We start from the raw sequence: 25,084 nt of genomic DNA on the forward strand, positions 1-25,084 counted from the left end.
GGAGAGTGGGAAGAATGATTTTTAAAAAGCTGGTCAGCAGTTTAGTGTCAAGCCATGGATGACCTATCAAGCTATGACCTTGAAGGTAACGAAAGGCAACCACTGGGTTTTAAGCATCAGAGTAATACAAACACTTGCATATTTCAGAATTTAATGCATAGATTATAAAATGAAGAAATTATAGGTAGGGGCATAAGTTAGGAGGCAACTCAACATACCAAAGAAGACAGAGGCTGAACTGAAGAGATGGTGATGAAGTAAGAGACGATGGTTGAAATGAGAAACTGGATTAGGAAAACAAACATTTAGCAGTTAGACTAGAAAATAATTCATGATTGTAGAATATTGAGTGTAAGGTGAAAGAAGTAGAAAGTAACTTGGGTTCACAGCCTGTGTATGTGGGTGGACAGTGGACATTTCATAGAGAATGTGGGTCAAAGCATTTTAGGATATCAATTTTAAACATACTAAATATGAAATAGCTGTGTGTCACTCTGGTAAAGATGTTTCTGAGACATTTGAATATATAATATGGGTATGGAGCTCAGAAAAGTGTTTTATAGGCTAGAGACACAACTTCTGGGGTTATTATATAGAAAATGGCAAGCCCTAAGAATAGACAACAATGTATAGGGAGAAAAGTAGACCAAAGTCAGCACTTAGGAAACACCAGTATTTAAAGTGTTTTCACTGCTTTCCATAAGAAATTTAACCCTTGATTATATAAATTATTTGGTAAAATTTTGGACTTTGGCTATATTTAATCAGTAACACTTAATGAGCGTATTACTATTTAAAATGTAGACATTCACACTATCTATAAAATCCATCTTAAAATACTGAACTATGTTTAGTGAAATAGCTTATAGATGATTTATAATTCCATCTAGAATAATCAGAAAAAATAAAATTAAAGCAAAATCAACGAAACAAAACCTTTTGTTTGAAGGCACTATAAAGCTGTTGAGGCAGGCAAGACTGAGAGGCCAAGCTTGTAAAGAAGAGAAGCTCACTGAAATCAGTGCTACATTCAGCATACCACTTTTCCCTCCAGGGTATTTGCCTATTAATACTCGGAGAAGAAAGGGAGACTGAAAATCCAGGACGAGGAAAGATGCTGAGAGTCAGGAAAGCCAGTGAATTATTTGGCAATCTTAAAGAGCTAAGGAAACAAAAATTAGACTTCAGGGCTGGCAGGAAAGAGAACTTGAGAAAACACGTTCCAGAAAGAAGTGAACAAGATACTTGGAGATTTTTCCCTTGAGGCATTTTTAAAAATTCTTAGCTCTTCCATAATGAGCTAAGAATTTTAAAATTCTTCTAGGGAAGAGACTAGAAGAAAAGCAAAATACTACGAAGTAACCACTGGTCAACAGATGAGCCATTAGTTCATACAACCATAAATCTATCATGACCTCTAGAGAAATGGCATGCTTTAAAATGATGATATAAGTATACAATATTTTAGTATCAATACTATATCAGTTTATAACCTTAAATTAAAATTCAAGTAATATTAAAGATACAGAATTTTTACAAGCTAGAATAAATTCATATGGGAATGATTTAGGAATATTCTTTGTGAATTAAGGAGAAAAGTAACCTGTAATGCAATGGTTAGACGTGCTGATCTAATCATTTTTTTTTTTTTTTTTTTTGAGATGGAGTCCTGTTCTGGCACCTAGACTGGAGTGTAGTGGTGTGATCTTGACTCACTGCAACCTCCGCCTCCCGGGTTCAAGTGATTCTCCTGTCACAGCCTCCTGAGTAGCTGGGACTACAGGCATGTACCACCATGCTCAGCTACTTTTTGTATTTTTAGTAGAGACGGGGTTTCACCACATTGGCCAGAATGGTCTCGATCTCCTGACCTTGTGATCTGCCTGTCTCAGCCTCCCAAAGTGCTGGGATTACAGGTGTGAGCCACCACGCCCGGTCTCTGGTCTCTAACAATTCCTTAAGATTAAAACCAGGTAGAAGTAACTATATTTTACATTTCACTTGTTATAATTTAGTTGGTCATAGAGAACATTTGCCAAAAGCTTAAGAAGGCAAATACTTTGAGTAAGTTCATTTGGACATTCTTTGATCATAGTTTACTTCTCCCTTTAGAAATTCTTTTAAAATGAACAAGATAGTTTTTTCTAATTAATATTACATTCACTGGCTCCATTTAGCAAGGCCAGATGGGTATACATGTAATGCTAAAATTAAGTAAGTCCTGTCTTGCCAGGAAGCTCATGAAAAGAATGGTCTGCTAGCCACCATGACTTGCTTCATGGTTACTTTGCATGTCACAAGGAATGATGTAGAATTTTCTGAAATTAACCTTGGCAGTCCAAGATTTAAATTAATGCAAGGGGTGGTAAAATGTAAAAAATCATAATACAATTCTGAAAAGATGGCATCGTTCCTTTTTAGAAGATTACAGGAATATAGACTTGTATATGCATAAAACACATTATAATATTATAAAATAATCAGTATTAGGGAGTCTTTTGAATTTCAATAAAAAGACAGAATTACAAAAATATATGGTATATTAGTGTGCATTGTGTTTGCATGTTTGTGTGTTTGGGTGTGTGTTTTACATAGCTAGCCTCCTTCATCTGAATGTGGTATGGGGTATGTGTTTGTGATTGCCTATATGTGCAATACATTTGTATACATCAATAACAAGTATTTATTACGTATATAACTGATCAGAAACAATAATTCTATTAAAATGACTTCTGCTGATATAGTACTTTAACTTTCAATATTTTTCATGTCTATTAACTAATTTTATCTTCATAATAACCTGTTAGATAAGTAATACTGTCTTCATAAGACTGTGAATAGGCTATTTTTTCTTATTTAGAATTTTACTTTTTCTCTTCCTTATACCAAGAGAGTTGGTTGAGCTTTACTATTGCAAAGTGTTTTTCCACCCCATACATGTGGAGCTAATAAGGGCTCAGTGGTCCTCAAAGCCACAAGATACCAGATTTGGGATTAAGTCACATATATATATATGCATATTATATATACATATGCTTATGTATATATACACATATGTACATAAAAAGTGTTAAGATTTTAAGATTAAAAGGGTATTTTAACAAGAATATCTAAGACCAAGTTGACCTTGTCTTGTTCCTATGCACTTCTGCAGACACTCTCCATTCACTGTGATGCAGCTGTGTGGTATTCAGGGATCTTATGGGTGATGGTGGCTGCCATACCCCTCTCTCACCAAAAACACACTGCTTAGATAATGTGCCAACACTCCAACTTTTTTTACTAATTCTTTATCAAATATTTCATAGTGCCCTGATTTTGCTAAATATTATTGTTTGCTTCAATCTATTAAACTAAATGCTAATGTACAAATTACCATGAACTGTTTGATACACCAACTCACTTGAGGAAACTGCATCTACTAAAGAAACTTGAGGGGCCATAGTTTCCTATTTGGAAGAGTAATTAGAGTAAGCAGAGCTTTGGACACTGTGGCAGAAAGACAAAGATCTTCCCGGTATGTATTCAATCACAGCTCTTATGGCAACAAAATCTGCTTAGGTACATGAAAGCCAGGGCAATGTGTTGCCTGGATGTACTTACAGGTCACCATGAATGAGTCCATAGATCTGTGACATGCTCTGATGATAGATTCCTTTCAAAATAACTATGAGGAGAATCACCACAAAAGCTGGTAGTCCCCAACTCAGAAGGAAAAACAGCAGATATCGCCTCTCTGTGTGCTCATCATTCATCACCAGCACGTACCAGAAATTCACAGACTAAGGAAGAAAACAACATAAAATGAACAGGCTCTTTTTTAATGGCACAGAACACAAATTCACCTGGCTTAGGCAATAAGTTACTGACCAACAAAGGGTCAGGATCTACTTAATGATTAGATTTTTTTTTTTTTTTAGTTAATTCATACATTCATTCTTTCATAAGAATTTCATTCTTACCCAATAAATTCAGAATACCTCAAATTCTGGAAACACAGTGAAATATTTAGTTGATTTTCTGTATTTTTTTATTTGCCTTAATTTGCTCTGATTTACTCTCAGTTACAATCTTCTATGATTGCTTTGTAAATGTGTCTTTGAAGAAACATACACTGATATGCAAACCTACTTCCCACATTAACTTTCAGGTGATAATGAGGTAAAAAGCCCTATATTTTCAAACTTTTTGACAATTTTTATTTATCGAGGGCCTATCATACGGCAGGGCCAGATACTGTTCTAGCAGGAAAACAGCGTTGAAGACAACCAGTGGAAGGTGTTGACAAATAAACAGAAAATGATCACACAGAGAGAAAGTACTATAGCAGGGTTTGTTTTGTGGTCCATGTTTCCCAGTTTACACTCTCTCCCTTTTGTTCATTCACATGACAAATATTTATTGAGTGCTTACTAAATTTCACAGAGCAGTGTAGGCACTGGGGATACAGCAGTGAAAGAGATGGGGTGGTATTTACATTTTTGAACCTTGGTTTCCAAATAAGTAGGACATAAATAATTAAGTGCAATATTTCTTTTATATTATATTTACGTTGCATCTTATATCTGTTATTTCTTACTGAGATAAAACATATAAATGGGACAAGTGTGTAGAGAGTGAGGGGAGATGAAGGGACACATTAAATAAATACACTAAGAAAACTGAGGCCTATAAATGTTATGTTGGCTCCAAATCCCACACCTAACTTGGATCTAAGTCTTCTAGTGTCTTCTTTCCATGAGGAATGCTTATATTTAATAATCATTTAGTACAGAAACAATATTGAATGTCATGCCATACATATTTCAAACAGTAATACCTATTGCCTGGATAAATCCACCGTCTCAATTTTGCATGGTAGAAAGAGTGTGAGTATGAATGAATTATATATTATGTCTATATTATTATATGTCTATATAATTCATTCATACTCATTAATGTTATACTTTAAGTGGATAATCTCGGGCAAGTGACAACATTTTCAGAGCCTCAGTTTCATGTGTACAACAAGGTTATTATAAAGATTAAATGAGATACTACATGCAAAGTGCTGAACACATACATAGTTAATGCTGGAAAATGTCACTGCCTCTTCTTAAGTCTCCTATTAGGAGGTCAGACAGTGTGAAAGGCAAAAGATAAACACTTTTCTATTTGAAAAATAAGCATTCCTAATGTTTGTGGGAAGGGTTTCGGATGTTTTATTTACTGAGGCTTCTGAGTAAGATTTTATCTGTACCAAATTAGCCTTGAGGGATTAGTATTAGGCTAAACCAGGGAAGGATAAAAATGTTTGGTTACTTAGAGACTTGTGTCTCTGAATTTTATTTCCTGCCAGCACTCCATATCTCCATGTACATCTGCTTTTATCTGTAATTATGAAGCATGTTTTGAGTTGTTGCTTATATAACTTTGTTCCAACTCATTTTTTAAAATTACTAGATCCAGCATTTTTTTTTCTTTTTATAATTAGTATAGGGATGTGGACTCAAATAAGTGGGGTTGTGTCAAGTGTTGTTGCTGGGGTAGTCAATACGGCTGTTAAAGAATGAAAATTCATACAAAGCAAGGATCATTGATTAATCCATCTTCTAAACAAAAGTACTAATTAGTTATGTCGGTTAGATGCTTGTGTGCATCCATGTAACATCGTAACTCAGTGGTGCAATAGGTGGAAGAGTCAAGGAGGAGGGTACAGATTGGTAAATGACTCTAAGTTGATTCATCATGATAAAGACTGAGACATTTTCAAAATGTCTGCTTTTACGCAGATGGACATTCGTTCCATCAGTTAGAATTACTCAACCTTTCAGCAGCTGTCTGGCCTTGACCACAGGCTCAGATAAGACTGAGACAAATGTAATTGTTAGATTTATACATGCAGTGCTTCTGTCCCAAACAGCTCAAGGCCCAGTGTGGCTGAATTACTGAATACTTGGTTAAGCAAAACAAGCTTCAAATGTCATAAGCTTTTGCCAATTATAAATAAAAAATATTTTAAATTTCTTCTTAAAAGGCTATGATCACTGATTGGGAGGCTGAGGCGTGTGGATCACGAGGTCAGGAGATCGAGACCATCCTGGCTAACATGGTGAAACCCCATCTCTACTAAAAATACAAAAATTAGCCAGGCATGGTGGCAGGTGCCTGTAGTCCCAGCTACTCGGGAGGCTGAGGCAGGAGAACGGTGTGAACCCGGGAGGCAGAGCTTGCAGTGAGCTGAGATTGCACCACTGCACTCTAGCCTGGGTGACACAGCAAGACTCCATCTCAAAAAAAAAAACAAAAAAAAAAAAAACAAAGAATATGATCACTGAAATATACTCTAAGAGAAGTACTTCCCATAATAATATCATTTTTAAAGCTATGGACTAGAAGTACTAGAATGTAATGACACAACATTTAATTATTCTAGAAATATTATGGCCCAAACATAAGATTTGTGTTGACTACCTCATTTCAAGTTTTACTTGAATTTTATTGTAATGTACTGTGGTAGGCACATTTTTGGACACATGCCTAGCTCATGAGCACCCCTTTTCCAAATTCTGCCTCTCTAACCCTCCTCCCACCACAGGCAGAGTGGGTTCAGTGTGCTTTGTGTACTCCCTGACACTACTCCCCTGGCCACAGCTGATTTGATCAGGGGAGAAGCCCGGCCCAGGTTGAGCCAATCATCTGCACTGAATTCCTTGATGTTCCATGACAGTCTAAGCTGGTCAACTAAAGTAAGATGACATAGAAAGGGGGTAGCCATGAGCACAGTGAAGCAGAGGTGTGTTAGAGAAGAATGCTCACAGTATCTTGTGAAGTCCAACTGTAGGTACAGTTCTTAGGTTCAATGAGTTATCCAAAATGCCTTTAGGATTTCAATTTTGTTTACATTAGCTCGACTTAGGTAACTTAGTTTTTCTTTCTTCTTCCACCCAAAACTTGAATGAGATGTATTAATATATTGCTTTCCCAAAGCAGTGGGGTTAAAATCTCCAGTTACCGCCATTTTATTTTTAAACCAAAAGAAGAGCCTGGAGCATTTGACTATACAATATGTCCTCACTTAAAATCGTCAATAGGTTCTTGGAAACTACAACTTTAAGCAAAACAGAGTATCACGAAACCAACGTTAACATAGATTAATTGATGTAGAAAAGAGTTAAGTTCCTATGGCATATTTCTGGTCACAAAACAATGACCAAGCTTCTAAAGACTTAAATACTTCTCATATTAAACACTGAATTAAATGTGACCTATACATACCTTTAAGAAAGACTGATAAAAACAAGTGAGATGATTATTTTTACAAAATTATTTTTTAGAGACAGGGTCTTGCTCTGTCACCCAGGCGGGGTGCAGTGGCACAATCATAGCTCAGTGCAGCCTTGAAGTCCTGGGCCTCAATCAATCCTCCCCCCTCAGCCTCTCGAGTAGTAATTAGTTATCTAGGTTTTGGTGAATCAATGAGTGCCACTTGTTGTCATTATGGCGGGTTAAATCAAGGAATAAATGTTTGCAAAGTGAAAATTGTCAGGAGCACTTTCTACCACTATGCAGGTCAAAGACAATCACAAACATGGCAGGCTCCCTGTGCACTTCCGTACAGCATTGTTTATTGTCTTGCATTTACCTGATTTACTTTCTTCATATACTTTATAAATTTTTATTTTACAATAATTTGTATTCATTTATTCATTCATTTTATAACCTGCTTATTCCAGTTCGGGGTCAAGGATGACCAGAGCCCATCCTGGCAGCTTAGGGCACAAGGCAGGAACCAGTTCTGGACAGGACGTCATCCCATCTCAGGGTGCACTCACACATACCCACACACATGCAGAGCTGGAACATCTAGACATACCAATTAAGCCAGTGTACACAGCTTCAGGATGTGAGAGGAAACCCAAGTACTAGAGAAAACCCATGCAAACATGGGCAGAACATTCAAACTCCACTGTGAAAAGAAAATAAATCTTGGGGCCCCCAAATCACTAAGCTAAAGGGAAAAGTCTAGCTGGGACTGCTTAGGGCCAACCTGCCTCCCATTCTATTCAAAGTTATCCTTCTGCTCACTGAGATAAATGCGTATCTGATTGCTTCATTTGGAGAAGCTAATCAGAAGCCCAAAACAATGCCTCAAAAAGTGTATCTTTTCTACCTATGACCTAGAAGCTCCCTCCCTACTTCGAGTCTTCCCACTTCTGCTTCGGGTTGTTCTGCCTTTCCAGACTAAACCAATGTTCACCTTCCATATGTGGATTGGTGTCTCACGTCTCCGTAAAATGTATAAAACCAAACTGTGCTCTGACCACCTTGGGTACATGTTATCAGGACCTCCTGAGGCTGTATCATGGGCGTGTATCCTCAACCTTTGCAAAATACACTTCCTAAAATAACTGAGACCTGTCTCAGATTTTCAGGGCTCACGTCTCACAGAGAGTAGCCAAGGCAAGCAATTTATCTATCTTCTCATCAATGTTACAACAAAATGATGTTGAATGAAATGATATTGATGACCTGTTGTATTCCTTTCCTTGAAATCATTGTTCTTCCTTCATAATCTAACTGAAGAGTATTAACAGATCATTATGTTTGCACAATTTTATGTTAACAGATATATAGCAAATATGATCTATGTGTCTGACTGACTATGCGTTTATCCAATGTGGAACTAACAGAACACAAGTTAGAGGGTGTCGCTCACCCAAATACGCTTCATGCTAACTAAACATAGCTTACTGTTCACAGTTTATCTTCTACTTTTCCTGCTAAAGACTGTTCTAAAATATTCAATGTGTAGGTCTCTATTTACACTTCTGTTTCTAAGTTTTTAAAATGTTGTTAGAAGGATCTTATAAACTATCTTAAGACCACCCATCCTCACAATGTAGTCATGGCATTTTTAGCCAAAATGTTGTTATGCCCAAAGTTAACCAACTACATCCATCCTACTTGATTGTTTCTACATTTCATACACACTCAGAATACAAACTTTCCTAGCATTAAGGTCATTTAAACAGATGGGATATAGTCTCTGAAGACAAGTACAAAAAAATTCCGAAATATTTTCAGCATTATAAACCAAATTCGTCACTTGGAAAGAGACAATTAAATGAAATTTTTTGTAGCTTAAAAATCAGTGATGTTACTAAACAGTCTCATCTTTAATAACTCTAAACATTAGGATATTAGAACTACCATCTTCTTATTTTCATTGTTGCTTATCAGGAAAGATGATGTACTCTTGAATTCTCACACTTCTCACAATTACCAGCATACCATTGTGTCCGGAATTGGTGGGTTCTTGGTTTCACTGACTTCAAGAATGAAGCCGCCAACCCTCGCGGTGAGTGTTACAGTTCTTAAAGACGGTGTGTCCAGAGTTTGTTCCTTCAGATGTTCAGACGTGTCTGGAGCTTCTTCCTTCTGGTGGGTTCTTGGTCTCACTGTCAGGAGTGAAGCTGCAGACCTTTGCGGTGAGTGTTACAGGTCACAAAGGCAGCGTGGACCCAAAAAGTGAGCAGCAGCAAGATTTATTGCAAAGAGCAAAAGAATAAAGCTCCCACTCTGTGGAAGGGAATCCACGCCGGTTGCCAGTGGCTAGCTCTGACAGCCTGCTTTTATTCCCTTATCTGGCTCCACCCACATCCTGCTGATTGGTCCATTTTACAGAGAGCTGATTGGTCCATTTTGACAGAGTACTGATTGGTGAGTTTACAATCCTTGAGCTAGACACAGAGTCAGGGAGTGCTAGTTAGCTAGATACAGAGTTAGCTAGATACAGAGTACCAACTGGTGTATTTACAAACCTTGAGCTAGACACAGGGTACTGATTGTGTATTTACAAACCCTGAGTTAGACACAGAGTGCTGATTGGTGCATTTACAATCCTTGAGCTAGACACAGAGTCACAGAGTGCTAGTCCTCCAAGTCTCCACTAGGTTAGCTAGATACAGAGTGCTGATTGGTGCACATAGGATCCTCCCGCTAGATATAAAAGTTCTCCAAGTCCCGATCCCAGTTCAGGAGCCCAGCTGGCTTCACCTAGTGGATCCTGCACCAGGGCTGCAGGCAGAGCTGCCTGTCAGTCCCAAACCATGCCTGCACTCAGCCCTTGGGCTGTCTATGGGACCAGGCTCCATGAAGCAGGGGCTGGCACCCTTCGGAGAGGCCCAGGCCACATGGGAGCCCACCGCAGGTGGGGAGCTCAGACATGGCGGGCTGCAGGTCCCAAGCCCTGCCCTGTGGGGAAGCAGCTAAGGCCCCGCGAGAATTTGAGTGCGGAGCCGGCGGGCCGGCACTGCTGGGGGACCGGTGGTGCAACCTTCGCAGCTGCTGGCCCAGTTGCTAAGCCCCTCACTGCCCTGGGCCGGCTGTGCCAGCTGGCTGCTCCGTGTGCTGGGGCCCGCCGAGCCCACGCCCACCGAACTTGCACTGGCTCCCCAGCGCGGCTTGCAGCCCTGGTTCCCGCCAGCGCATCTCCCTCCACACCTCCCTGCAAGCAGAGGGAGGCGGCTCCGGCCTCAGCCAGCCCAGAGAGGGGCTCCCACGGTTCTGTGGCAGGCTGAAGAGCTCCTCAAGCGCAGCCAGAGTGGACGCAGATGTCGAGGAGGCACTGAGAGTGAGGGCTGCTAGCACATTGTCACATCCCATCATGATCACCTAGGGAACTGTACTTCGGTGTACTTAATTAAAAGCTCATATTAATAAATGTAAGGAAAACTATGTAATGCTATTTTTGAAAATTTCCTATTACAAACAAAATCTATACAAATACAGAAAAGGAAGATTTGCAAAGCACTCATCCAAAAGTAAAGTTCCAGGTGCATAATAAGTAATATAAATGTTACATATTTTTAAAAATCTACAAAATTCAAAAGGACATGATGATTAGTAACTTGATTTGCGTCTTTGACATGGTTCTGCATGGATAAACTGCTTTTGGCCAATATCACTGGGCTTCTATGGGTTTTAATTTCCTTCTGTAGTAAGAGGAGAGGTTAAATTTTTAGTTATTAGTAATTTCCTAACACTTTGTGATTGATTATTGCAGAAATGACAATTCTTTAAGTAAAAACACTAATGGCATGGATGTATACGGACTATGTTTTTGTAGCAGCAACACAGATCTTACAGGTCATTTTACCATGGCCCCTTATGAGGAAACTGAGGTAATGAAAGAACAGCATAGCTTTTTCATCTTCTGGTTAGCTACAGAACTGAGAGTGCAACATAACTCCAAACTGCCTTGTAAAGACTGATTATATTTAAGATTTATTTCCATATAAATTGACACAAATAGGCTGGGCACGGTAGCTCACACCTGTAATCCCAGCACTTTGTGAGGCCGAGGCAAGCAGATTGCTTGAACCCAGGAGTTCAAGATCAGCCTGGGCAACACGGGTAAACTCCGTCTCTACAAAAAATACAAAGTACTAGCCAGGCATGATGATGCACGCCTGTAGTCCCAGCTACTCAGGAGGATTAGGCAGTAGGATTCCTTGAGCCTGGGAGGCAGAGGTTGCAGTGAGCTGAGATTGTGCCACTGCACTCCAGTTGGGGTGACAGAACAAGACCCCATCTCAAAAAGAAAAAACAAAAAAGAAATCGACACAAATATTGACAGTATTATTATTACGTGACAGTTTCTTGTCATTTTTTTCCCCACTCACTTTATATGCCAGTGGAGATACATTTTACTCATATAAGTAAAAAAACCTGTTCTGTATCTTCATTTTTTCCCTAAGACTTAAGGAAAACTTACAAAGGCTTATCAGAATATAATACCTAAAACAATTGTGAACTGCGGAGTAAGTTTTCTTTACCTTGTAGTACCTATTGAAATACTTTGCATATAATTTTAATTGAGAAATACGAAATAAATGAAGATGTACACAATTCGTTTTGAGCATTTAAAACATTTTATTGACTTTAACACTAATTTTATAATTTGGTTTAATAATTTGGTTTAGTTGAGTTTGTTTATATACATATATATGCCACCTTGTTAAAAATAATTTGATTTAAATGTGTTTAAATTTTTAATTAAAATGGGTATATAATAGGTATATATTTATGGGGTAAGTGTGATATTTTGATACAGGCATACAATCTGTAATAATCAAATCAGGGTAATTGGGGTATCCATCACCTCAAGCAGTTATTATTTCTTTGCATTAGGAACATTCTAATTCCGCTCTTTTTATTTTAAAATATACAATAAATTTTTGTTGAGCACAATCACCCTGTTGTGCTATCAAATACTAGATTTTATTCATCCTAACTATATTTTTCACCCATTAACCACTCCCTCCATAAAGAATTTTAGAAGACTCCATAATTTTAATTGATTTGGCTGAACTCATAATGAAGGACAAAAGTTAACTGGTGAAAAGTGAAAAACGGTGAAGGTAATAGTTTAACGGGAAGAATGAAACAAATATTTATTTGTTTTATTTTATTTTATTTTATTTTATTTTATTTTATTTTATTTTATTTTTTTTTGAGACGGAGTCTCGCTCTGTCACCCAGGCTGGAGTGCAGTGGCACAATCCCAGCTCACTGCAAGCTACGCCTCCTGGGTTCACACCACTCTCCTGCCTCAGCCTCCCAAGTAGCTGGGACTACAGGCACTTGCCACCACGCCCGGCTAATTTTTTGTATTTTAGTAGAGACAGGGTTTCACCATGTTAGCCAGGATGGTCTCAATCTCCTGACCTCATGATCCACCCGCCTCGGCCTCTCAAAGTGCTGGGATTACAGGCATGAGGCACCGTGTCCAGTCGAAACAAATATTTATTAATTGGTTAATAAATGTAGACCAAACATAAAGCTATATATCATTTAATCAAGACTTCTCTCCTAGGTTTTACTATGCTCTGTTTACACTGGAGGAAACGGAGGATAGGAGAAGTATATTTCTCAGAATTAGTAATTCAGGCTATTGGAATTTAAACTGATTCTGTGTTAAATGCAAGCAACCAATTGTAATACCCAGATATAATTTAAGTCAAATATAGATAGCAGTAAACTAAAAGACTGTGTCTACAAGCATATATACTTACATTCCTACACAAATCTATTTATTTTTACAATAACAACATTTTCCCTACTATTTTTCCCAATGTCCAGATAGAAAAATTGAAGACATACCTTGTTAAGTGTTTTGTCATAGGCCATAGTTATGCTATCATATGTTCCACAAACACATATTCATTCACTTACTCATATATCTTCATAAAATGCATATTAGCATATGAGTAAAACATAAAGGAGAAATGCCTTTTAAAGTTAAAAATCGGCTATTTGAACTCCATAATTTTCATGGTATGTGAAATAAAGATCGGTATCCTGTTTTTTAATAGTTGATTATTGTGTCACCAGAATCCTTAAACTGACCTATAGCATCAAGTTTAGTCAGAGATCACAGATGCTATTAATTCTATCTATTCCATATGCTCTTAATCATTCATTTCAGATGAGAGTCTAAGAAATGTTATCACTGGTCCTTGCCCCAATTCTCCTCCCTCTTTCTTAACATTTATTGCATGAAATAAATTGCAAGACTTTTTGAGGACTGGAGAAGTCAGTATTTTCTGGGTGTGTCATTTTTATCTTGATACCAGTCTGTTGTCCTTAACATCTTTGATGTCCCCCAAATTAAATCAATGATAAAGGAGAAACAAGGCTAATTTTAGCATTTCCCTTCCTGTTTTGCTATGCTCTGGCACTAAGTAACCTTTCTACCAAGGAATAAATAACATGTACATTTGCTTGTTCATAGTCTGGTTACACTGAGAAATTAACGCACAAGATGTGAATGCTCAAGTACAACTGTAAAATGATTTCTAACCTTATTCTACCATTTTAAAAATGTGTTCTTCAGTTAAGCTGTAATTTCAAAAGAAAAGATTATATTTCAAATTAAGCTGTAACTCTAGGCATGCGATGAGCAGACTGCAAGAACAATGCAAGGTTTGTATATTTTTCATAACTGATGCAGATTGCTATACAATCATTTAACTTGGTGACAGGAAGTGATCATAAAATTGAGCCAAATGAATATACAGGCAAAAATTGTCTATTTATCTATATCATATACGAATATCTCAAATAATTTATTTGCAATTTATTTACCTCATGATCTGGAAATCCAACTGAGAGCATGTTTCATGTAGACATGAATAGTAAAAGCATAATTCCTAGGAATTTATTCTATGGATATGGCCCAAGTAAACAAATACTCAGAGTGTGAGGATATCCAAGGACACAGTGTTTACTATAGCAAAAAGTAACACGATAACCAAAAAATTATGTAGTGTCATCAACTGGAGCCCAGAAAAATAAATTATGTAATAACCATATTATAGCATAGGAAAAAGATATACCCATGCATGGTAAACTTAAAGATGTCCATATATATATACACACACACATACATATACATATACATGTAACACATATATACACTATATATAAATATATGTACACTGTATATATATATATACACACACACACATATACAAGAACACACATGTGCTTATTTAAATATTCATAAATATTTGTCTATGCATGGAATATTTATGGAGAGATACACAGGAAAACAGTAGTGTTTACCTTCAGGAACTGGTATTGAAGGTAGAGCAGAGAACGGAGAATGCAAGAAATAGTGAGAAAAAGATGTACTTTCTATTTAGTATTCAATTATGTTTTGTATATGCTATGTCTAAAATGAAACCAAATCAGAACAGAAAAAGGAAAAATAGAACTAGCAAAACAGAGTAAAGATACTGCAAGATTTTAAATTCTCGTTGTCAATTTTTCTTAAAGGAGATATAACCCTGCCTTCTTAAGGGAGAAATGATTTCAATAGTTCCAAGGGAGTGCTCTTACATGAAGAGCAAACAGAAGGATAATTCAATATGTGTGGCCAAGAAAGGAATTTATGATTTGTTTCCTTTTAAAAAATAAGCAAAATCATTTGTTACTACATCCTCGCCTTGCACTGTGTGACCTCTCTGTCAAAGAAAAGGGAAGCCTGAAGAAACAGAGGCAAGGCTGTTATTTATGGAGCCTGTTATGAGCAATGCATCTACTTTAATAAAGGGTTAAAGGTTCTCCAGCTTGCTAAGGCTTTACAGCTAGTTAGTGTCCACTTCACTCAAAGTCAGACCTCTTTCCACTACATGAAGTTGATTTTCTTTGGTTAAAAAGAAGGTATAATTTATATTGGAAAAGCAGAGCAGTCAAGATGTTTTCAAATCTATGAAATTTTAGTCACAACATATTATCTTAACAAATAATATGGGTAAATATGTACAGAGTATGCAGTCTTTCCCAGACACCATTTCAAGCTCATTCTATGTATTAATTCATTTTATCTTTTCACAGTCTGTAAAGAGAGGTAGTATTACAATTTGAGTTTTCAAATAAGAAAATCTAGGCTCAGAGAGCTTATGTAACTTGTTTACCAATAAAATTTTCCCTAAGCTACTCTAAAAGTAATCTAAATTTATTATAAGGCACTAAAAGTATAGGATATAAAAGTAAAATAATTTTCAAGATAAAGTCATATAAATGTATTCTAAGACTGAAGATATAATGCAGATAAAAATAAACATTAACACTTCTGACATGCTTAACTCAGTAATTACAAATTTATGATTAATTTATTGTCATAAGCTATGCACAGACATAAGTAGTATCATATTCACTCCTATATTACTAAAAAAATGAAGTAGAATCATTGAAGTAAAAATTCTCTCAATTTTATTCAACCTAATTCAACCAATGGGATTGAGCTACATAATGTTCTACATAATGTTTTTAAAACAGATTTTAGAAAAAAAAAAATTTAGCAGTCACTATTTTATGAATGGGAAAATGTTGGTTGGCGAAGTGACAACCTCTGAACATAAAATAATTCATTAAAAGTAACCTAACTAGAATTCAGAACTTATTGACTTTTCCCCTTGTGGTCACACCACAAACCATGAAAAATGTGTGGTTTACCATCTGAAATACATTAAACTTCACTGGTACTTTAAATAGCTTTCCTAAGCCATTAGCCATCCAGAAATCTAATTGGTCTACTAAATGTGAATCAGCCACAGTCATATTTACCTAACTTGAAGAAGAGATGTAGAATATACCAATCTTCATTAACTTGGGTGAAATCTTATGTATGATTTTGTCTAATGCTCCCTGAAAGCAGAAAATCCATCTAAAACATGTTTGAAAGTTGGTCATTTCCCTCTCAATATATTTCAGTGATTGAATTCACTCTACTTTTAGAAAAGCCTCTTCAACTTTGACAGTTTTATTGGCTATGAAAACTCTTAACCTGAATCAAAAATTTCCTTCCCTAATTTTTGACCCATTTGCTCTGGTTCTGCCAAATGGAGCTACATAGTCCACCCTTTCCTGTAGTAGCCCTTCCGGTATTTGTAGACAGCCATCACATCTCCCTAAATTCTTTCCAGGTTAGTTATGCCCAGCTGCCTCAAAGTTTCTTAGAGGGTTGTTTTCCAACTTCTCATTGGATAATTAATGTTCCTGCTGAAACATGACCCATGAGAGTGGTTGCTGTGTCCCAAAATAGTCTGAATTTTGTAGATTACAGTGTAACCATGTCTGCTTCCATACTGCTATCAATGCAACCTAGGTATGTGTTGTTTTTGCAGTTACTGTAGTTGTTATTGTTAAGCATTCTGGTCGCATATTTAATTGCTGCCAAGTTTATGTTAAATTATAATTTTGAGTAATTTACATTAACTTCCATCAGATGATGTCTCTTTCATTCTAGTTTTTAATTTGTCACAGTACAGTTTCTCTTCATTAGCTCTACCTGTAATCTTAATGCAGGCAGCTCTCTGTTGCAGCTGTCCTTTCAGTTCTGTACCACATGCGTATCTGATAAGCAATTTCCTGTGTTTTCATCCAAGTAATGAATCAAAAATTCTGAATAGGTCAGGGGCATGGACAAAGACCTTTAGCACAGCACTGGGGACCTCAATCCAGGCAGATAGATAACAACATAAATAGGGCACATTTTAAAAAGTTTAACTCAGATACACTCTTAAAGAATTTTGCAATCAGAAAATCTTGCAAATGTTATTCTAATTTCAGCAGATATGTAAGTTTTATGTTATATGCTTTAAATTCACTTTTATTTGTAAATTTTTTTGAGAGGGGAGCTTGAAAACACCATAAATTGTCCATGATTAAAACCGCTGAAAGAACTATAAAATATTAATAATTATTCTATGAGTTTGGAAATATTATCTCTATATGCAGATTTAGAAACAAAACTTGGAGAGAGTCAATAGTTTAATTAAGGTTACACAGATAGTAGCCGAGCCAGAATTCAAACCCAGATCCAGGGTGCCACTTGTTTCAACTAGTTCTATTAGCTGAATAGTTCAGTCCTCTTCTTCAGCCCCCACTACTATCATATCATACTGGGGAAAACAACCCTTCCTTGAGCCTGTGTGGTATTCTCTCATAATATCACCACCTCACTTTCTTTCTCCTTTTACCATTATTTCACTGTTGCCACATAATCAAGTCCTACAACCTTTTTCTTCAACAAGAAAAAAGAATATGCAAGGGACTGAATGCATCTGTTTTCATAAAATAGTTTACGTGCATACTCAGAAATGCATATGAAACTGTATCACATGAAAAACTTAATATTTCCATTACACAGAATGCATTATCAAATGTAGCATTTTAGTTGAGCCATTTAATTAGTGACGTTAATACTATGCACTGTCCTCCTCTTTATCAACCATATCAGCCATTTATCAACCAAATCAACAAAGAATAATGGAGATAATTTGGGATTTTAGTTAGAAAAGAATTGAAATTTCTCTGCCAACATGTACTAGTTCTTCAGGTGAGTATGCTAGGACTCTGCTGGTCTCACTCTGTACTTTCTCCCCAAGTAATCTCTTCCAAACCAATGGCTCCATTTTCCAACTCTAAGCCAATAACTTCCCAGTGCATTTTTTTTTTTTAGACGGAATTTTGCTTTTGTTGCCCAGGTTGGAGTCCAATGGCGTCATCTCGGCTTACTGCAACCTCCGCCTCCTGGGTTAAAATGATTCTCCTGCCTCAGCCTCCCTAGTAGCTGAGATTACAGGCGCCCACCACCATACCCAGCTAATTTTTTGTATTTTAGTAGAGATGCGGTTTCACCATATTGGCCAGGCTGGTCTTGAACTCCTGACCTCAGGTGATCTGCCTGCCTTGGCTTCTCAAAGCGCTGTGATTCCCAGTGCATTTCTAAAGTGTAGGCCTCCCTTCTGAGCTTTAGCTTCATGTGTCCCCGTCTCCTCAAAGTTCCCACTGGAGGTTTCATAGGCACTTCACATTCAGCATGTCCCAAACGAAACTCACCAGCTTTTCCCCATTGTTCAGTGATCATAATTTCAGTTACCAGTATCCACCAGATACCCAGGCCAGAAATTTGGGGAGCATCCTGGGTTCCAACTTCTGCATTCCTCACAACCAGTCTTTACATCCTATAGTTCTAATTTTAAAAAATCTCCAAAGCAGTTCTCTTCCCTTTGCTTCTACTGCCACCTCCCTAGTTCACGCTACCATGATTTCCCCTTGAATACAGCTAAATCTACTTAATTGGCTTGCCTATCCACCCTTTCCTGTCTCATATTCACTACAAACAGGGAGATCTTTCTAAAATCTAAATCTTATCATGTCACTCCTTAAAAACCTTCTATTACTTTTCCTAGAAAAATGTTCTAATTTCCTACTGTGCTTTATAGGGCCCGCATTGCATACTTCATCTCTAACCACTCCCTTGTTTCAAATCCTACTGGATTTCCGTAATTTCTTCAAACTCACAATGCTCTCTACCATTGTACAGCTTATAGGATGTTTTTATTTGGCATTTATATCCTGAGAATGCAGTGATGGACATATGGAATTACTTCTACTTCAGTACAGAGTATCAGACATTAAGACCACTCCACCCAGATTCATTATAAGATTAAAGAGGCGGGGAGAGGGAATGAGGTACCAACCTGAATGAGCATCCAGCTAAACTGGCAAAGGTACAGGTAATGTGTGACAGCAGCCACAGCTGAACAGCTCTCCTCAGCGAGTTGGGGACTTGCATATGCAGACGCCAGAAACAGAATCTGTAAAAAACATATACTTCTATTTTTAAAATATGCTAAAATCGATGAAGAATATTAAAAAAGTAATTGCTTTCTTATCTAAACCTATGACTCAGTGATTCCATGGGAAAGTAAGTTGACTTGTTGTCTAAACTGATATGACTTTAAGAGTCATTCTAAAAATGGCAATATATGGATTTTTAGATTTCTAAGAAATAATGCATGATATGAAATTATGCTACATGTGGCTCTAGGCTCTCATGAGGAAATTCGCAAAGTAAACCTTGTTCTTATCATTGATGAGCAAAAATCCCATGAAATACATTTATTTTAGCGAAGTAGAAAATAGTGGAAATACCACTCCTTGTGTAAATCAAAGCTAATGGGAGAGAAAAGAAAGATAAATCAAATATTTGACTTTACCCATCACCTGCAGCCTCTTGCCAGGAAGTAACACAGACAACAAAATGGACTTAGAATGAGTTTAAAAATTCGAATTCTATGATTATCTTAATCTTTGGATTTTTATTTCAAGTGCCTTCAGGGCTTTGTTCAAAAGTCACAATGAGGCCTCTCTTGACCACACTATTTAAAATTGCATCCTGCTTTTTAATTTTCTTCTCACACACATAATTCCCCAACTCTGCTTTTCTCTCTCTCTCTCTCTCTCTCTTTTAACCATCACACATCACCTTCTAACATGTTTTGTATTTGCATTTTTTTTTTTTTTTTTTTTGGCTATTAGTCTCACCTCCTAGAATATAATCCCCGCAAAGACAGGATCGTTAACTGTTTTACTCACTAATGTAACCCAAGCACATAGCTTAGTGACTGGCACATGGTAGGTACTCAATAAATACTTGCTGAGTAAATAAGCAAGTGAAGTGAAAGACTCTTTGTGATTTCTATCTTTTCGTATTTTCTCCAATAAATGACTACTGTGTCAAATATTGGAAGGATGAGTGTAGATGGCAGGGGGAAACTTGGAGCAATAATATTGGGCTATAAATTCTCAATGAATAAACTCTGGCTCCCCCTTACAGACAGGAATCAACTTTTTGACTATATTTTCAGAGAGTACCACTGTGTCTGGAATATAGAAGTGATCAATAAATGTTTATTATAAAAATGAGTGATTTATTCCAAAAGCACAGAGGAGAAAACTAGTTGACTTATGCCTTAAAATCTCTCAACTTTTAAAAAGAAAACATGAATGCCTTTAATGCTATTTGAATTTATTTTAAAAAATAAATAATGTGCCCAAAAATAAATAAGACCACGGGACAAAATGTTGTTAAATTTCAAGTGAAATGTGCCCCTCCCCAATCCTCTTGTTACCAAGGACATGTCCCTCAACTCCCCTTGAAAATTTCTACTCAAGTGTATTGGTAGGGCAGCATCCCTGTGGTAAATTCGTTAGGATCTGCAGTGAGGCTTTGCATGTTCCCAACATCTCAATTTCACAATGAAAGATGCACCTTAATCTGATTCCTCAATTACTAAGACCCAACATGCTAATTTAAAATTAATAATTATTAATAATTACCAATTTATTCCTATAATTGATATTGACTGTAAATTAATAAATCTACAATATGTATCTCTTATGCTGAAGTGACTCTTTCTTCTTGGAAATTATTCATTGAGTACCTTCCTGTGCCTGATCAAGTATAGAATTAAAAAAATCTTTTTTTTAAGCTACGGACAGTGAACAAGTCCTTTTCCCCTTCTACTTCCCTCATCAATAATAGCAGGAAGTTGGAAAAAATCAACTCCAGAGTCTCTTTCTACTCCAAGACTCCAGAATAATTTTTAAAATGAGAAGTACCTTGATTCAACTTTCTGTTTACTTAGCCTTGGATTTGGTGCATTTGTAATACACACTATTAAAAAGAAGGCATGCCAGCATTTAAAGAAGAAAATAGAAATTTATGTAACATTATTTCCTGACAAATGTGTTCCCTTAAAAAAATAAAGTCCACAAATTCACCTTCCTAGAACACACCACAACATAGCTTTTGAATTATTAGCGATTATGCTTAGATTTTCCTTGACTTTTTTGTCTAAGTTTACCATTTATTCTGACCTTTATTACAGGTCATAAATTAAACCTTCCTAAATTCCACAATTATTCTTTGAACACTTTCTATGCACTAAGCACTGGAACTATGACTTAAGAGTATGGTATGGTTTAGCCAAAAAAAAAAAAAAAAAGAAAAAAAAAAGGATAAAAAAGCAATCATTTTAACATTTCATGTTCTGTCTTTTCACAAAGGTGCATCTATTTCCATAAAGTCTTCATAAATGTAGGTACAATAAATTCAAGCCTTTCTAATTCAGATTCTATTATATGGATTGTGTTGAAGTTTACCTAGTAGTTTTGTTCTAATCAACTTAAATAGGTTGTTAGGTAATAGAATAGTGTAATCCAAATTATAATTGACTATGTTTAGCTTTAAGCATTCTATGAAACTATCTGTAAGTATATGCTAACTTAAATTCTTTTTCAATATGTTTTCTTTGAAGCAACTAAATCAGTACAGATTCTTGTTTAAAACTGTATTTACTTTCAGAATAGTTTTAACATCCAAAATTCTATTTTTAAGGTATGATTTGATATTTTATTATACTCTAATCTCCTTTCCTAAATTATAAGAAGATCAGTTACAAATCTACTTTTGTAAACCATGAAAGTTGTTCCAGGTTATTATCTGAATTATGGGAATTGCTTCTGTCTGTACAGGAGATTAGTCAGCAAGAGGAGGCTGAGCTGTCACAATGCACATTGCTATAAAAGGGATGCACAAAGAATACTTGGAGAACTAGGTATTACATGTGACCAGGACTACCCAAAATTTCATTAACTTAATTTAAGATGGAAATAAAATGAGACCAAGTAAAACAAAATAAATAAAATCTCCCAGCATATTTAGCTCTCTCATTTTTAAGGCTACAAAACCTAAAAATAGATGGAGTTTCACCACTGCTCTTTTATTCAAACACAGAGATTACCAGAAAAAAGGTTATTTTCACAGTCAGTTCTCTGAAAGCATTAAGTTGAACATGAACAAAAAAAGGAATTTTTCAAAGGTTCTCAGTTGTTCGTACGTTGATTTATTCAGTATGAATGAGTGCTTAAGTATCCACTATCTACAAACTATTGTGCTGGGCAAGATGAAGTACATGACGGCAGAAAACTGCTGTATACCAGCATGGAGCTACATGTTTTCCCTCGTTCTTTTGTGTATAACTCATATATTAATAATGTGAAGTCATTATTGTTTTTACCCCAATTTAGTAAATAATGAAGGAAGAACTATAGGATAATTAACATGTTTAAAGGTCCTTAAACAAGCTTTAAATTTAAATTGGGATTCAAATTCTGGTATCCTGATTTGCAGTACCAGCATTCCTTCTATTTCTTTTTTTTTGAGACAGAGTCTCGCTCTGTCGCCCAGGCTGGAGTGCCGTGTGGTGCCATCTCGGCTCACTGCAAGCTCCGCCTCCTGGGTTCACGCCATTCTCCTGCCTCAGCCTCCCTGGTAGCTGGGACTACAGGCGCCCACCACCACGCCTGACTAACTTTTTGTATTTTTAGTAGAGACGGGGTTTCACTGCATTAGCCAGGATGGTCTCGATCTCCTGACCTCGTGATCCTCTCGCCTTGGCCTCCCAAAGTGCTAGGATCGCAGGCGTGAGCCACTGGGCCCAGCCCAGCATTCTTTCTTGAACACCATACCACTGCCTACAAAGCTAAATCAAATACAGTCCCCTCTCGAAGTGCTAACATTCTAGGTCACTGTTTCTCAACTCGTTTTACTCCATGACCCACCACAGGCTCATAATGACAATCGAATATAATGCCAATAGCAAATATAATACTATTCTCAGTTCCATTTTGATATAACATATATACAACTTAACAGAAAAGAATAATAAATATATTTCCCCCAAAAGTATTTGAGATATTCTTTTTAAAATGACTTATAAAATTCTCTGCTTATTCTGATTGCTTAGAGCTCTACTGTGCCAGCTAATGAAGGAAATGAAGAGTAAATACTCTTTTAGAAAACTTAAATATACAGCATGTGTCCCCACTTGCTTGGGCTATGTAACAACTAATGATAAATATTAGTTTTCCTCTAAACCTCAATTCTCAATGCTCCTTAATACATACACCCTCCTCCCTACAGAATTACAGATACTCTTACTCCTTTCCTTATAAAATTATTCTTGAAATGACCCCCCCCTCTTTTTTTTTTGAGACGGAGTCTCACTCTGTCGCCCAGGCTGGAGTGCAGTGGCACGATCTTGGCTCACTGCAGCCTCCGCCTCCCGGGTTCAAGGGAATCTCCTGCCTCAGCCTCCCGAGTAGCTGGAACTACAGGGCGTGCCACCATTTTTTGTATTTTTAGTAGAGACGGGTTTTCATCGTGTTAGCCAGGATGGTCTCAATCTCCTGACCTCGTGATCCACCCACTTCGGCCTCCCAAAGTGCTGGGATTATAGGCGTGAACTGCTGTGCATCGCCAAAACTAGTCAGTTTTTAAAGGACCAGCTCAAATTCTGCCTGACTTACTCTGACTTTCCTATTTTTTAAAGTGGGTTCCTAGACTTTCCTATTTTTTAAAGTGGGACATCCCTTGTTATTGAGCATTTATAATGAGCCAAATGTAGTTCTTTCTAATAGAAGGCTGCCTAAGGGTGAAGCGAGACATATGATGCAATACAATGTGACAAGTATTGTAGCAGGGTATGGAGTAAAATATTAGGAGAATGCAGAGTTGAGAGTATTAGCGCTGCTTGTGAGGATTCAAATAAACTTTCAGAGAGGAAACCCAAGTCCCATCTGTCCCATCTTCTCTTCCTAAGTTTATCTTCCATAAGACTCTTTGTGTACCAAACATTCTATCCAAATGCATTTACTGCTATGCCCTAAACATACTTCTTCATGTCTCCACTCTTGGCCTTTGTTCTTTCTCTTCCTTTTATCTACAATTTCTCTTTCTCATCTTCCCAGTTTGAACTCATGTTTACCTTTCAAAATGTGGTAGAACTCTGTCATGAATACCTGGAAATTCTACCTGCTTACTCTGATCATGGCAGATTCCTAGACTTTCCTGTTTTTTAATACCTGGTTATTCCTTTCAACCATAAACAACCTTTTCCTCCTCTGAACTTATTTAAAATAAGATTTTATTATAAGAATTTTTCTCATAAATCTCAACTATTAAATAAAATTAATTTTAATGTCTTTGAAAACTGTCAACTTCTTAAAAACAATTTGATCTTATAATTATTTTAAAGTATATTTTTGTAAAAAAGAGAACATGGCAAGAATGCTGTACAGATTCTGTCATGAGTTTAAACACAAGTAGGTGTTTGTTTAAAAAACAGCTTTATTGATATACGATTGACAGACAATAAAAGGTGCATATTTAAAGTATTTGACCTCATAGGTTTTTGCACCTGTGAAGCTATCATCACAATTAAAATAATGAACACATGCATCAGCCCCAAAAGTTTTCTCGTGCCCTTTGTAGTACCTCCCTGCACCACCACCACCCCTACAACCCTAGGCATACACTGATCTGGTTTGTTTGTTTTTTTTTTTTGAGATGAGTCTCGCTCTGTCACCAAGGCTGGAGTGCAGTGGTGCAATCTCAGCTCACTGCAAGCTCCGCCTTCTGGGTTCACGCCATTCTCCTGCCTCAGCCTCCAAGTAGCTGGGACTACAGGCACCCGCCACCACACATGGCTAAGTTTTTGTATTTTTAGTAGAGATGGGGTTTCACTGTGTTAGCCAGGATGGTCTCGATCTCCTGAACTCGTGATCCATCCACCTCGGCCTCCCAAAGTGCTGGGCTTACAGGCGTGAGCCACTGCGCCCAGTCACTGATCTGTTTCTAATATATTAGTTTGCATTTATTAAATTTTATATAAATATAGGC

The 25,084-nt window shown here is 36.9% G+C and overlaps 1 protein-coding gene across 11 annotated transcripts in view; it reads right to left on the bottom strand.

The window, feature by feature from the left end:
• The window catches only part of ADGRV1 (adhesion G protein-coupled receptor V1), a 584,631-nt gene that overhangs the window by 181,112 nt on the left and 378,435 nt on the right, over positions 1–25,084 (bottom strand). For 9 of the 11 annotated variants that reach the window (XM_073014617.1, XM_007978103.3, XM_073014615.1 and 6 more), the window contains 2 exons: positions 19,038–19,154; positions 3,604–3,782 (listed from right to left, as the gene is read on the bottom strand). In XM_073014617.1, the coding sequence (XP_072870718.1) occupies positions 3,604–3,782; positions 19,038–19,154 (296 nt within the window). The remainder of the gene's footprint in view (positions 1–3,603; positions 3,783–19,037; positions 19,155–25,084) is intronic. The other 2 variants (XM_073014621.1, XM_073014620.1) reach the window with 1 other exon arrangement.

The sequence above is a fragment of the Chlorocebus sabaeus genome, chromosome 4 (genome assembly GCF_047675955.1).
Source record: "Chlorocebus sabaeus isolate Y175 chromosome 4, mChlSab1.0.hap1, whole genome shotgun sequence".
Classification (NCBI taxonomy): domain Eukaryota; kingdom Metazoa; phylum Chordata; class Mammalia; order Primates; family Cercopithecidae; genus Chlorocebus; species Chlorocebus sabaeus.